At 56.5% G+C, this 13353-nt stretch overlaps 1 protein-coding gene across 1 annotated transcript in view; it reads left to right on the forward strand.

Moving 5' to 3' along the window:
- SEMA3G (semaphorin 3G) overlaps positions 1–1568 on the forward strand; it is a 65074-nt gene extending 63506 nt beyond the window's left edge. The window contains exon 16 of the mRNA XM_077821289.1: positions 1110–1568. Coding sequence (XP_077677415.1) covers positions 1110–1568 — 459 coding nt within the window. The remainder of the gene's footprint in view (positions 1–1109) is intronic.
- The last annotated feature ends 11785 nt before the right edge of the window (positions 1569–13353 follow it).

The raw sequence follows: 13353 nt of genomic DNA on the forward strand, positions 1-13353 counted from the left end.
ATCGGTCAGCCAGCTGGGGCCAGCCTGGGGCTCCTCTGGCAGAGGGGGTGGGGGGGGAGCCTCAGGGTTCTAGCTGGCCAGGGGCTTCTCCGACCACAGGATGGGGCTCGGGGCTCAGGGCTCCCGCTGCACGGGGCAGGGCCTCGTGTGGAAGGGACAGGGCCGCAGGGCTAGCCTTCCCGAAGGTGGGGTACACCCACCACCCATGGGAGCCAGTTGTTCTCTGGGGACCTCTCTCCACAGGCCACCCCAAGGAGGGTTTTCTGGCTCTGATTGCTCCACTGGTGACAGTGGCAGGGATATTTTTCAGGCATCCCTTGCTCCATGTGGGGAGGTGCACACAGCCCCCCCAGGGCCAGATCATCCTGGGGCTGCCCCTCTGACACGGTTGGCCCCTGCTGTCTGATGATCAGCCCCGTCTGGCTCGCTCCAGGCCAGCCAAGGCTCTCGCACTGCTTCCCCACTGACCGGCATCCCCGAGTGCTTCCCACATGTGCCCCCTCTTTGCTCCCTCCGCCTGCTCAGCCCTCCTCCTGGACGTTCCTGAGACCCTCACCATGGAGGCGGGATCCCAGTGCTCCACTGAGGCTGTGTGTGGGCTGAGCCCCACTCTGCCCCAGCTCCCGCTGCAGCTGGCCAACCAGTGGAAACCTGCCAGCGCTGCTGTAATGGAGGTGGGGAGGGTGGGAGACTGATTAGAGTGCAAGCTTGGGGGGAACGTCTGGAAGTCACAGAAGCCATCAGGTTCCCTTTGACTGGGGGCAGGGCTTCAGGGGACCTGTGGTTGGAGCCGGCCTGGCGGGAGATGGGATATGGGATCACGTGGCTCGGTGGTCGGAGCCGGCAAGGCGGGAGGTAGGATGTGGGATTACGGGGCTCAACGGTCGGAGCTGGCGAGGCGAGAGGTGGGATGACGTGGGTTGGAGCCAGCGAGGCGAGAGGTGGGATGACGTGGCTTGGCGGTCGGAGCCAGCGGGGTGGGATGTGGGATGACATGGCTCGGCGGTTGGAGCCGGCGAGGTGGGAGGTGGGATTACGCGGCTCGGTGGTCGGAGCCAGCCCAGCAGTCCCTATGTTCCTACGTTTAACTGCCGTGTGGTCGCTTGCAGGTGAAGACGGACGAGCGGATCCTGAAGACGGAGCAGGGGCTGCTGTTCCGGAGGCTGTACCGCCCGGATGCCGGCACCTATTACTGCAAGAGCCTGGAGCATGGCTTCACCCAGACTGTCACCAAGGTCACGCTGGAGGTGATTGAGAGCCAGCAGCTGGAGCACATCTTCCAGCGGGATCACGAGGACGAGTCCCCTCGCCCACCCTGCCTGGTGCCGGAGCCACGCCTGCCGCCGGGGCACAGGGCCTGGTTCAAGGACATCATGCACCTGATCGGCTACGCCAATCTGCACCAGGTGGAGGAGTACTGTGAGCGCGTGTGGTGTGGTGACCGGCAGCGCCGCAAGGCCAAGTCTCCCAAGAGCAAAAATGCGCTTAGCGGTATGGATGCTGGCAAGAAAGGGAGGGCCAAGCTGCACGAGAGGAACCGGATGCCCAGGCAGGCCGTGGCCACATAGAGACCAAAGGGAGGGGGGCGAACATGAGGGGGGAAATGGGAGAGAGGAGGGACCATCCTGGAACAATCCCCTCTCTGAAAGGGAGAATCCACCCAGCTAGGAACAGCGTCCAGGCTGCCCTAACAATAGGATCTGCCAAGCCAGGAGCTGTCTCGCCACATGGCTGAGTCTAGAGACATTCACCGTTGGAGGCACGGGGCATCTCTTGATTCCAGCACTGGAGACGGCTTGGGGAGCTCCGTTTCCCACCCCACCCCAGCATCTCTCCCAATTGGGAAAGTCTTGTTTCCGGCCAGGCTGCAGGTACATTGAATGATCACGGTGGGGCTCTCCACAACCCTCAGCGCAGCCCCGGAAGGATGTGATGTTCTGTAGGAGTCTGCCAGTTCGAGGGGGCGATACAGAGCAGAAGGGCCAATGGAGAGGCTGGTAAGCAGGAGCAGGCTGCATCCCGGATGGGAGAGAAGGAAAAGCCCACCACATCCACAGCATTGGGATGGCTCGGTGGGTTCGGTGTGGAGCTGGGGTAGCCAGGTTGAGTACCCCGGAGAATGAGAGAAGAGCCAATTCCTGTACACGCAGCTGGGGCCATGACCAGTTGTTCAGTAGGATACTGTCTGCCTCCTCTGGCCATCTCCCATGGCACTGTGGGAGTTGGGGTAGGAGGAGTGAGTCCCATCAGAGCTTCGCCCAGTTATGGACAGAACTGTCACCAGGGTGGAGTTGAACGTTATTTGCCTCCCACAGGAACCCTGCTGTCTCCCCCCACCCTGGCACTGGCCATAGTCAGAAAGGGGGCCAGTTAGTCGCTTTGCATGTGGCCTCAGGCTCTGTCAGGAATGCCATTGGTTACAGAACGAACCTCAATGTTCACCCGGCCGCGGACTCCCCCGCTCGCTCGGCATCATGGCAACATTCACCTCTCCATGGACTCCCCAGCCCGCCCAGCGTCGTGGCAACGTTCACCCGCTCGGCGTCCTGGCAGGGTTCACACATTCGAGGAATGCTGCAGCATTCACCCACCTACAGCACATTCAGGAATGAGGGCGTCTTCACTGATGCCGTGATCTAGAGCTTAAAGGCTCCGTCTCTCCCTGCAGATCCCCAAGCTAGGCGATCCCCTCTGCAGACCCGTTATCCACTGACTGCTGGTGAAATCCATCAGTTTTCTGAACAAATAAACCAACCCATTGCTGTGGAAGTGCAGACAGGGAGTCACTTGCCTCTTTGTGTCCACTGAGTGGGGTTGGCTGCGGTGATGAACGTTGTCTCGGTGAGCAATGCCTGAAATTGTTTGCTTCCAAAACACAGTTCGAGCTGTGGAACTGAAGCTGGTGGAGTTTTTCCAACTCCTGCTAGAGCAATGCATATTTCCAGTGACTAGGCAGTAAAAGTCAAAGTGTCAGGATTTGATCCCTCTTATGTATTTATTGATTTATTGGGGGCTTCCCCTGCAGGATTAATCCTTTAGAGCTCTCTGTAGTCTCCTCCCAAATCAGACTGCTTGACCTCAAACCCATCACAGATACAGCCTCAAAGAGAAAGGCCAGCGTAATGGCTGATAGGTATTGTAATGATCTGGCTAGTACAGACTGCTGGCTGCCTTTTGCTAGTTGGGAATCATAGGATCAGATCTCTGCTGCAGCTGAGGATCCACTCAACCTGACCTGGCCACTTCAAGAGACCACCAGGGAGCCAGTTGTAGTAACCTGATTTTCCGCTTGGCCCTGGTGCCAGTTACAGCAGTCTAGGGGCTGCTCTGAGTTACACCCTCTGACAACCCTTTCAGAGGGACTGTCGGCCAGTCAAGAATAGCCAGAGCGCAGTAGCACTTCAACCACATGTCTACGCTGGGGAGGGGTGGCATAAGAACTGGCTATGCTGGCTTTACACCACTTGTGAACTCCCTTTTGCCAGGCCAGACACAATAGGTATGAGAACAGAAGAGACTCTGTCTTGAATTGTGTGTCATAGGCCCTATATAGCTGGGTGCTAATGGAGATTCTCCGGGAGTGCAATGGCAGGGGAGCCTGAAGTATGAAAACTCTGTTCCCAAAGCCAAGCTGTGCTGCAGCGGGATAGCAGTGCAGCCCTGCTGTGACATGAGTTTGTGGCTGAGCTGAGAACTGACTCACCCAGAAGAAATGCGCTCTTGCCCTGTTTTCTAAGGCCAGGTTGTGCATCCTGCCTGCCAGCACCTAGGACCTTCCTCCATGGGTGCTGGTAGGGGAGTCACTGGTGTATGCACTGCCCAGGGTGCCTGAGCAAGGAAGGGCGTCCTGATCTGGCCTGGGGCATCCACCGGCCTGCCCCATTGCCCAGAACAGCTGTGTCGTGGAGCGTTGTTCGTTCTCTGCTGAGCCATGCACCAACCACCTCCCCCATACTCTTGGCTTCCAGGTTCTTGTGCCCTCTCTCGGGTCCATCCAGGAGGTGGGGCTCTGTGTTAGCTTGCCCTGGCTGGGCAGCTGTGGGGAAGGGAAGCCTTTATGCTATTTAGCTGAATGGTGTTGTCTGTGCCTGTCCTGTCCCAAGGTTAGTGCTCTCCAACCGTGCAGAGAGGCCGTGCTCTAGCCCCACTCTGAGGGCTTCCATCAGTGTAAAATATTTGCTTCACCCAAGGTGCCCCGGGAGAGTGGGAGTGGGGAAAAAGCAAAGTGCTGGTGCTGGTCAAACTGGTTCCTGGTTAAACACAGCGAGCCAGCTGCCAGGTGGGTCTGATCTGCATGTTCCAAAGCACCAATGCCACAGAGGAAAATGTGAGCAGCTGGGGAGGAGGATGGGCAATGCAAGTTCCACAGAATGAGGGCTGGATTCTCCTCTCTGTTACACCAGGCTAGCCCTACTGTGCTGTAGGGGTTGGACTCTAGCACTGAGAGTCCTAGTGCCCACTCTGCCCCTGACTCATTGTGTGACCTCAGGGGAGTCACTCCTGGAGTTGCTCTGGGCCGCAGGGTCCCCATCTGTAAAATGAAACTGACCTACCCCCCAGATGATTGCTGGGCTAAATTCCTTTAGGTGCTTAGACCTACTGGGATGGAAGGGTCGGAAAACCCTGAGCTAGGGGCTGCTTTGCAGAGCACTGTAATAAATACCATAGTATATTTATCTGACACGCCCTGTGATGAGGAACTCCCTTCTGCCAGATCAGTGATCTTTGCCACTTCCTCTGAGTAACTGGCTAGCCTTCATCTAGGGCTTTGAGGACAGGCCCTGCAGCCTGAGTCGGGGGGAGGAGAGAGAGTCCAACAATCAGCGCTTTCCTGCAGCTGGCTTGGGTGCAGCTACGGGGCATTTATTTTTGGAAAGTGGCTATAATGTGCAAAGTGAGCAGGAAAGGGAGTAAAACAACAAACAATCCAATACCGGGCGGGCATGGGGCTGGAAGCCAGCAGCCAATGGTAGCGAGCAGCCTGCAGTGCTAAGGGGCCTGAGTCCTTGACAGAGTTGTTGTTATCTGTATTGTGGTAGGACCCCAGAGTCCCAGTCATGGACCAGGACCCCATGGTGCTAGGTGCTGTACAAACACAACCAAAAGGAGAACCCTGCTCCAGAAAGCTTCTAATCAAAGTCAAGTGCATGTAAAACCAACCAATCAGAACACACTCCTCAGTCCCACAGCTGTGCAAATTCACAGCTATATACAGTGTAGGCTGTCTAACGCCACCCCCCCTCATTACCATAAGCCCACCCAGGGGAGGTGATTAGTTTATAAATAGCCTCTCCTCCATTATGGCTGGAAGGACAGGCCGGTTGTGATACGGAAGGCAGCCTTGGCCCAGGTAAGCTCACCCAAAGGAAGGGAGTTGGGAGCGGATGAGAAGGGCGCTGACCAGTTGGGGAGCGGGCATACTTCTACCATTGACCTTGCCCCCCCCAGCCTTGAAAGCAAGGGGAAGGAAAAAGGGGATAAGGAAACCAGGTAAAACCTTTATCTGGGGAAATGCAAGCCTCCCCGTCCCCAGGTGTAAAGTGCATTAGTAGTATAATGAATCTAGGCACATAACAGCTATCACTGTGGCCTTTTGGACTTAGATGGTAACAGACCCCTGCCATGGAGCTAAGGGAGAATCTCTGTTAGCTGTGTGGGGCCTATGACACACAGCTGAGCAGTTCTTATTCTGTCCCTCAGAGGCCACCTGGTGGCTGAACTGGTTTTCAGCCATGCTCAGAAATCTGCAGGGACACAGGCATTCCCTACAGCAGTGGTCCCTGAACTGTGAAGCATGTCCCCCAGGGGGCATGAAGGAACATCCAGGGGGGTGCAGCAGGGCCCAAACCAGCCCCCATGGGGAGGGAGCATCCCCCCCCCCAGCCCCATTCTGCCCCCAGCTCTGCTCCCGGCCGCTGGCCTCACTCCTGACTGCATCGCGGCTGCTGGCCTTCCCTCTCTCAGCCCCCAGCTATGGTTCCGCTCCTGGCCCCAGCCCTCCTTTCCCCTCCCCCTCCCCGGCCGTGACGCTGTTCCTGGCCCAGGTGGGGGGAAGGGGGGTACAGACACATTTCATTACTGTCCCTACAGCGAGGGCTGGAGAATAGATCTTACCCATTGTCTTCCGCTCATCCCGTTTCCCGAGAGCTGTGATGTCCATAGCTGCCCTTGGGTACAGCTCAGGATGGGAAGTGGCTGGGGAGCGTGTGGGCACCAGTCCCATAGCTTCCCCTTCCCTGTTTGTTAGCTCCTTCCCTCCTCTGCACCTGAACACAAGGAGAGAAACTGACCCTGCTCCCGCTCCTCAGGAGTGAAATCCTGACTGTAACTGCTGCCACTTCCTGTCTCATATGCCAACCTCCTGGAGTGCCTCCCAAGGGTTCCATATGCCATGTATTGCTGATCTTTGGAACTCACTGCCACAGGAGGACATCAGGGTCAAGGGGTGGCATTTCCAAAGGGCCTGGACGATTCATACTTGGAGGTGTGCAATTTAAGCTGAGAAGTGGAGGCTTAATCTCCTGCAGGGCTAGGAAAGGGTGCCACCCACACGTGCCATTACACACATGGCAGGGTCCATCGTGAAGAGAGTGCTCTCATGTGCCTTCCCCTGATGCATTGGCTGTGGCTCTTGGAAGAGCCAGAGTGCCGGACTGCAGGGCAATTCTTGGTGTCCCCATCAAGCTTTCAGGTGACTTTCAGCAGCGTGAGGCCACTTTCCGCTCATGGGGCCCAGCTCCCCCATGTTCCATATCTGAGCTGATGCTGCAGCTTCCTCCAGCTCAAATAGGCAGAAAATCCCATTGCGGGTTTCATTAGCAGGGAGAGGCTGCAGGGCTGGGAGCCAGAACCAGTGGAAATCTGACTCCCACTGTCCCATCTCTCCTGACTTGTCCCATGTGATTCTCCCCCCCTCCCCCGCCGGCCACCTCCTTTGCTCTCCTTTCTCATTCTTTCTTCCAACTCACCCTCCTCCTTCTTCCTCACCCATTCCCCAGGTGCTGCTTGTATGTATCCACACTGCACAATATTGTGTTGCGTGTGATGAGCTCCCAGTTGGTGGCCTCCCGATTCCCATTACAGCAGCAGCTGAAACTCCTCCGTGATGCTGAAGTTGTGTCAAAATCTCCTCCTCCTCCTGGCACGGTCTTGTCTCTGCGGCTGGGACCCTACAAGAACGCGCGCTCTGGCTTCACGTTAGCCCTTGGGCTCCCGTTTGGAAATGGCTCCCGCCCCTCTGGCCGGAGTTGTTGAGACTGGGCCATGCCTCGCTGTGGGTCCCACCTCCTGCCTGGCCCTTGTGCCCTGAGTCAGATGGGCTGGCAGGGAGAGGTGGTCCCTGCTTGCAGATCACTGCACATCAGAATGCCCCCAGGGCATCCCGAAGGTGCCAGGTGTGCTCATGTGCACCTGCTCAACCGTGACGCGGCTGCTGCCCCAAACTGGTGGCTGCTGAGCTGGTAGGATAGTGAGGGAACCCTGAGCTCCGGGTCGGGGTGAGGATCCAGTACTCCCTCTGCTCAGGGGACAGCTCCGAGCACCTCTGGGCAGGGGAGAGGCCCAGGGCCCACCGCCATTCGTGCTCCAGCTGGCCACGGTGCACTGGAGTGAGGCAGGGTGACTGTGGGCTGTGCAGCGTTGGATTCTTGGACACCAGGCCTGACACCCCGAAGGGAGGCTGATCCGGGTCTGTGTCTGTATTTTACAGCCAGGAGTGGCTCAGAGCCCACTGTCTCCCAGATGTTCCCCCCACCCCTTGCATACAGATACGCGACCCCACTTGGGCTCAGCTCCACAGTCCATATTCCAGACCTACAGGGTGTGCGGGGAGGGGGCTTGGCTGCAGAATGTGCCCATGCTGTTTCCCCTGGAAGCAAAGGCACCCTCTAGTGCCATCCCTGGCAGCTCGGGGTGGGGGTGTAAAGAGGCTGGGCAATGGTTAAACCTTTCCCAAGTTCGTGGCTGTAGAGGGGGAACCAGGGGCGGGGGCAGGGCTGAGCAGAGAGAAGCCAAAGGGGGAGATGGGAGGGAAATTCAACACATTTCCTCTGCTCGCCTGCATGCCACCCTCTGCTCCAGACGAGCACTGGGCTGTCCAAGGGAACCTCTGGAATAGAAGTGCCCATGGCAATTCAGTGGGCAGTGGGGGCTCAGCAGCCTGCGGTGCCCCATCCCAGCCCTAGGCCAGGGTAGTACTTCCCAGCCAGGAAGCAGTGACCCCCATGAAAGCCCCGGTTAGCTGGCGTCACCAATCTGCTCCTTCTCGCCTCCCTCTGGTCGTCTGCTGCAGCTTCGCTCAGGCCTCGTCGGTGGAGTGCTCCGGCCCGGGACCCGCTGCAAAGAATTCCGGGGGATTGGTCACCCCCGTGTCTGAATGCAGCAAGGGGAGGGAGGCCGGCCCCCGTTCCCTTGCTCAGGGACTTGTTGGCGAATCCGGCATGGAAAGCTTTGCAGCTCACCGGCAGCTGGGCCCCCAGCCCCACCCCAGGAAGCCAGGTGAGATGCAGCTGCCTGGAGCCGTTTCTCCAGCGCCCAGGCAGAGGGGAAATTGGTTCGTGGAGCCAGCAGCAGCTCCTTTTCCGCGGGGCCAGCATGATCTCACTGGCTGAGTAAACTCCCCAAGGCGGATAAGGATCTCACTCCTTCCTGCAGCCCCTGACCCCACACAATAGTGTGAACCACAGGCCCTGCTGGGAAGGACTTTGTTAAAAGAGAGAGAGCGGAAAGGAATCACATGCCAAAGTCACGGCTGGGCTGAGCCTAAACCAACCAGGGGCTGGCGATAAACCCCAGCCAGCTGGGGTGGGTGTCTGCAAACCACTGCCACGCAGGGCAGCACAATGGGGAATTGTTCCCTGTTTGCTGGAGTTTCCTCGCCCCAGGATGCAGGAGGATCCTTCTAGGCTGGAACAAAACTGCACGTGCAGTGCCGGGAGGGGCGGTTCTTGTTTGGCAGCCGTCCTTTCATGTTTGTCGGGGAGAGAGGAAGTGATCATTGGCTTGGGGTGGCCTGGCGCACAGACCAAAGCTTCATTCTCCCCTGGGCAATGCTAAATAGCCGATCTTTGCCATATCGCCTCCCTCGAAATATACAAAGCCTCTGCTGTGTGCTGCTCTGGGGGTGGAGAGCTAGCTCAACTAGCTAAGCAGGGATTCCCTTTGTTCCAGGGGGTCCCTGGCTGGCAGGGAGCCAACATAGCAGTCCATCTGAGGATGCCTTGGTCTAGGTGGCAGGGCTGGGTTACCTCTGTGCTCCGGCTATGCTCAGCTGCTGGAATGGAGCCGTGGGGGCTGGGGCTGTAGTGTTCGTGTTTATAATGGGGACCGGATCAGACAAGATCTCAGCTGGTGCTAGCCTCTCAGTCCAGCCAGCCCTGCCTCCCCACCCCAAGCTGTGCTCTATGGACCGACCAGCTCAGTGCTCGGTCCATAAAGCAGCACCCTCCACGCTGATCTGGGGGGCAGCTGTCTATCTTGGAGATTAGCAACAGGCCCGAGAAGTGACACTCGGGACTGGGTTCAATGAGGAATCCCAACACCTCTGAGGTTCACGTCTTTTCAGACGTTGGACTCTGCTTCTGAGCCATCTTACAAAGAGGACCCTCAACTGGGCAGTTTGAGCTGGCCTTCCCGAAAGGTCCAGCCCACTCGTACTACAGCGTTCGCTCTTTGGGGTCTGCAGAGGTTCTGGGCCAATGTCTCTCCCCAGTTTCAGCTGCGGACACTGGTGGAGTTGCAGAGGATAACAGAAGGCAGGACTTGTTCTGTGATGGCTAGAGATCGCAGGGCAAAGTCCATGCCCACTGCATCACCTAGCAGTCACGTTGTTTTCAGCTCATCCTTTCCAAGTGTGCATGTCCCACTCCAAGCCGAAGGCCAGTCTGGGTACCTCCTTGCCAGAGAAATGCTGACACAAGGAGAAGGCTCCGTGAAGAACAAAAAAAAAAAAAAGATCGGGGATATTGAACGGGCTGATTTGCAAGGAGAGGTGAGAGTGAAATACGTGTCGCTTGGCTGAGAGTTGACTAGAGGGAGGGGGGGAAAAGATGCCTGACTACAAATGTTTGATGGGTGTAAACAACAAGGAGGGGAACAAGTTATTTAGGGTGGGGCCAGGGTGTAACTGTGACCAATGGAGAAAAACAAAACCCAGTCTGAACCCCTCAGGCACTACAGGGTTAATATCACATTGATATCTGGTGGCATCTGAGCAAGGGAGCAATTTCTTCACCAAGCAAGAACGTTATTGCAGAGCCTACCTGCTACATGGGAATGGAATTGCTGACAACGCTCCCTGTTGTCAGGTCACAAAAGATTTCTCCTGAAAGAGGGAGAATAAGGGGGAATGCTTCAGCCCCTTCTCAAAGGCCTTCAGAGGCAGTGGGATGACACCCAGTGGCATCACGGGGAGTTGGATCAGGCCCTATGTCTTCTCTTGGAGCTTCAGTGGGTTTTTCTGGCCTTGCAATCTACGACTCTATGAATCTTTCTGTTTTGTGACATTAGGAGGAAATTGCGGTAGACGCTCAGACCATGGTACCCCCACTGGGATGTACTGGGATGGTGTGCAGCTTCTCTAGGGAAGGGGCGACCACCCCCTTGCTTGGAACATTTCAAATCAGGCTCAAAGAAGTACTCACGTCACAGAGTTTAAAGCCAGAAGGGACCACTAGATCATCTGGTCCAAACTCTCAACCCAAATGAAATGTTAATTTCATGTCAACCAAAATATTTCAACTGACCCAAAACTAAACTTTTTCATTTTGCTAAAAAAATCCAATTTGTTTTTTGCTTGTTTGAGGTCGGCCCAAAATTATGATTTTTTTTCTCAGTTCAGCCACCAAACTGAAAACCTGAGCCCATGAATACCATGACCTAAAAGGGTATTAGCAGGTTTTATTTCCATGGGGCAAAGCAAACACAGCCAAGGAGCTCCTGGCAATCTCCCTGCTCATTAAAAGCAAGCACCAGGCAAACACGGGGAAAATGCCACCCAGGAGCTTGTTTGCTTGAGCTTTAATTAAGCTGACAGGCTAATTCAGCCTAGGGGGGAAGTAAGAGGAAAGAATTGTTGGTGACTGCCTAGCCCTTCCTGCAAGGGGATCTGCCCAGGCAAGCTACATACCTCCCTCCCTCCCTCCCAGTTTTGTGTGGTGTTGGGGAAGCACTAGGGGGTGCTGTGCAGGGAGGAATGAGGGGTTTCTGGGTGCCAGAGGCAGAGCCAAACTGGGTCCTGCCTTCCCACTCTACCCCCTCTTCCCTCTGCTGCTAAGACCTGAGCTCAATGAACTGGGGATCAGGCCCCAACTCCCAGCACCTCCTGCAGTGGGAACCCAGCAGAGTGGGGAGGATCTGCAGTGCTGCTCCAGGCACTGGGCAGCGCTGGCAGCTGAGTGGGGCCCCTCCAGCCTAGCAGGGAGTCTCCTTTCGCCCAAGCAGGAGCAGCAGCCTATGGCTTTAGAACGGATGGGTCTGAGCCCCCGTGTCCTTGGAACTCTGGCAGAGAGAGAGAAGGGGGTGAGTGAGAGAGGCCCCTGCTAAAGCAGCAGCCAGGGCAGCAACAGCCTGTCAGGATTAGCTTGGTGCCCATTCCCAGCAAAGCTGGCAAATGGCCATCTCCAGCCAAGGCCTGGTTGTGTTGAGTAGCCCAGCCTGCTCCACACAGCCATGGGGTGGTTTCAGTCCAGCAGGTGTGACTCACCAGGCAGCCAGCAGCTTAAGGGATACTTTCCCCCAGCTTATTCATTTGCCAGTGCCAAACCTCCAGCTCAGGACAACACCGAGGAATGCAGCACATTAGCCCCCTGTCACGGCCGCAATCCTGCAGTCAGAGCTGTACAGGTGGACTCATGCACCCATAATAACAAGAGTGGTCTTGGACGCAGCCCCCACACTTTCTGCATTCCTGCTTCCCAGGCCCCATGGCCGGGACTGAAGGCCTCTGGAAAGTGCACTGGGCATGGGCAGAGAGCATTCCTAGCTTGGTTAGTAGGAGGGAGGTGTGAGGGGGTGGCGGTAGCCAGGAGTGCTGAGCACAGCCCATGCAATGAAAACACCTCTGGACACACTGGTTTGATGGGCCATTCCTGGAGAGGAAGGGGAGGGCTTTCTCTTCCAGCTGCTACCAGTGACCTTACCAAGTGGGATTCCTCCAGATGGCCCAGATCTCCCCTCGCTGACCCTGGCTTATGAGCAAGGGGCTGAAGGGGAGGGCAGTGGAACACTCCCCCACACATGCTGATGTAATAAACAGACAATTTATCATTGTGGCAGCTCCTGTCCCAACAGAGCCCTCAGGTGGCTAGCACACAGGAAAGGCTTGTGGGCGGGTTTCCCACAGCACAAGAAGCAAGTTGGAAAGAACATAGGCTGTGCTATACTAGTGTGTTGTATGAGCGGCCAATGCCAGCTGCTACAGGAGGTGCAAAGCCCTCGTTATGCCTCTGATTGTGCAGGACTAGGCTCTGGGAAGTGCATTTGCTTCCTGACCTCAGCTGACCATCAGCATGTGCCCCGAAGCATGAGGATGGCTAGCAAAGCGTAGAACTCCTGTGTTTACTGCTGGGGTTTCCAATGTGTTGCCTTCCTGAGAAAGGGTTCAAATCAGAGATCCCCTGCCCCCTTTGGTGATGGTGATCCATGAGAATTTAGCAGCATGTAAAGAAAGGGGTGTGTGAGGGAGATTGGCATGGGGAACAAGGGAAAAGCCATGCAGAAATCCGAATGATTTCTCCCTTCTCTGGCAGACTGGGGAGGACATTCTTGCAACAAGCTGACCAGACCTATCCGTGGGAGGTAGGAGGGTGGAATGGTGGTAAGCGAGGGCCACTGTACATGGCAGTGCTGTGATGTATTCATCAATGCACTAGCCTTTCTCTCCCTAGACCTGGGTAAGGCCGTTAGTGACATGACTTCAATGGGCTGGGCTAAGTCCACCGCAGCGGTTTTCCATGTTACAGAACCACAGGCTGTTTCTGCTTAAGAGAAGCCTGGGATAGGTGGGGGACTACAGGTTGGGATGGAGGGGCATTGGCAGAGCTGAGTGTAGAGCCCAGGACGGGAATAGCAGGGGGCTACAGGCTGGCACTGAGGGCACTGGCAGAGTTGGCACGCAGGCAATCTTCCCTAGCACCTGCTTACACTCCCCTGATCTGCCAGCACTTTCAGTCTTGCGAGAAACTGATTGAAATTGACTTATCATAGAGCCACAGGGAAAACGCAGCCTGAAGAAACCAGGAGCCACAGGGTTTGCCAGCAACATTAGCCCTGTAACCAGAGCCTTTGGCCATAGAGGGAGGCAGCTCTCAGAGCTAGTCTGGTCACAGAATGGGTCTCTCCAGGCACTGCCTGCCT

Source organism: Eretmochelys imbricata, chromosome 7, assembly GCF_965152235.1.
Source record: "Eretmochelys imbricata isolate rEreImb1 chromosome 7, rEreImb1.hap1, whole genome shotgun sequence".
Lineage (NCBI taxonomy): Eukaryota > Metazoa > Chordata > Testudines > Cheloniidae > Eretmochelys > Eretmochelys imbricata.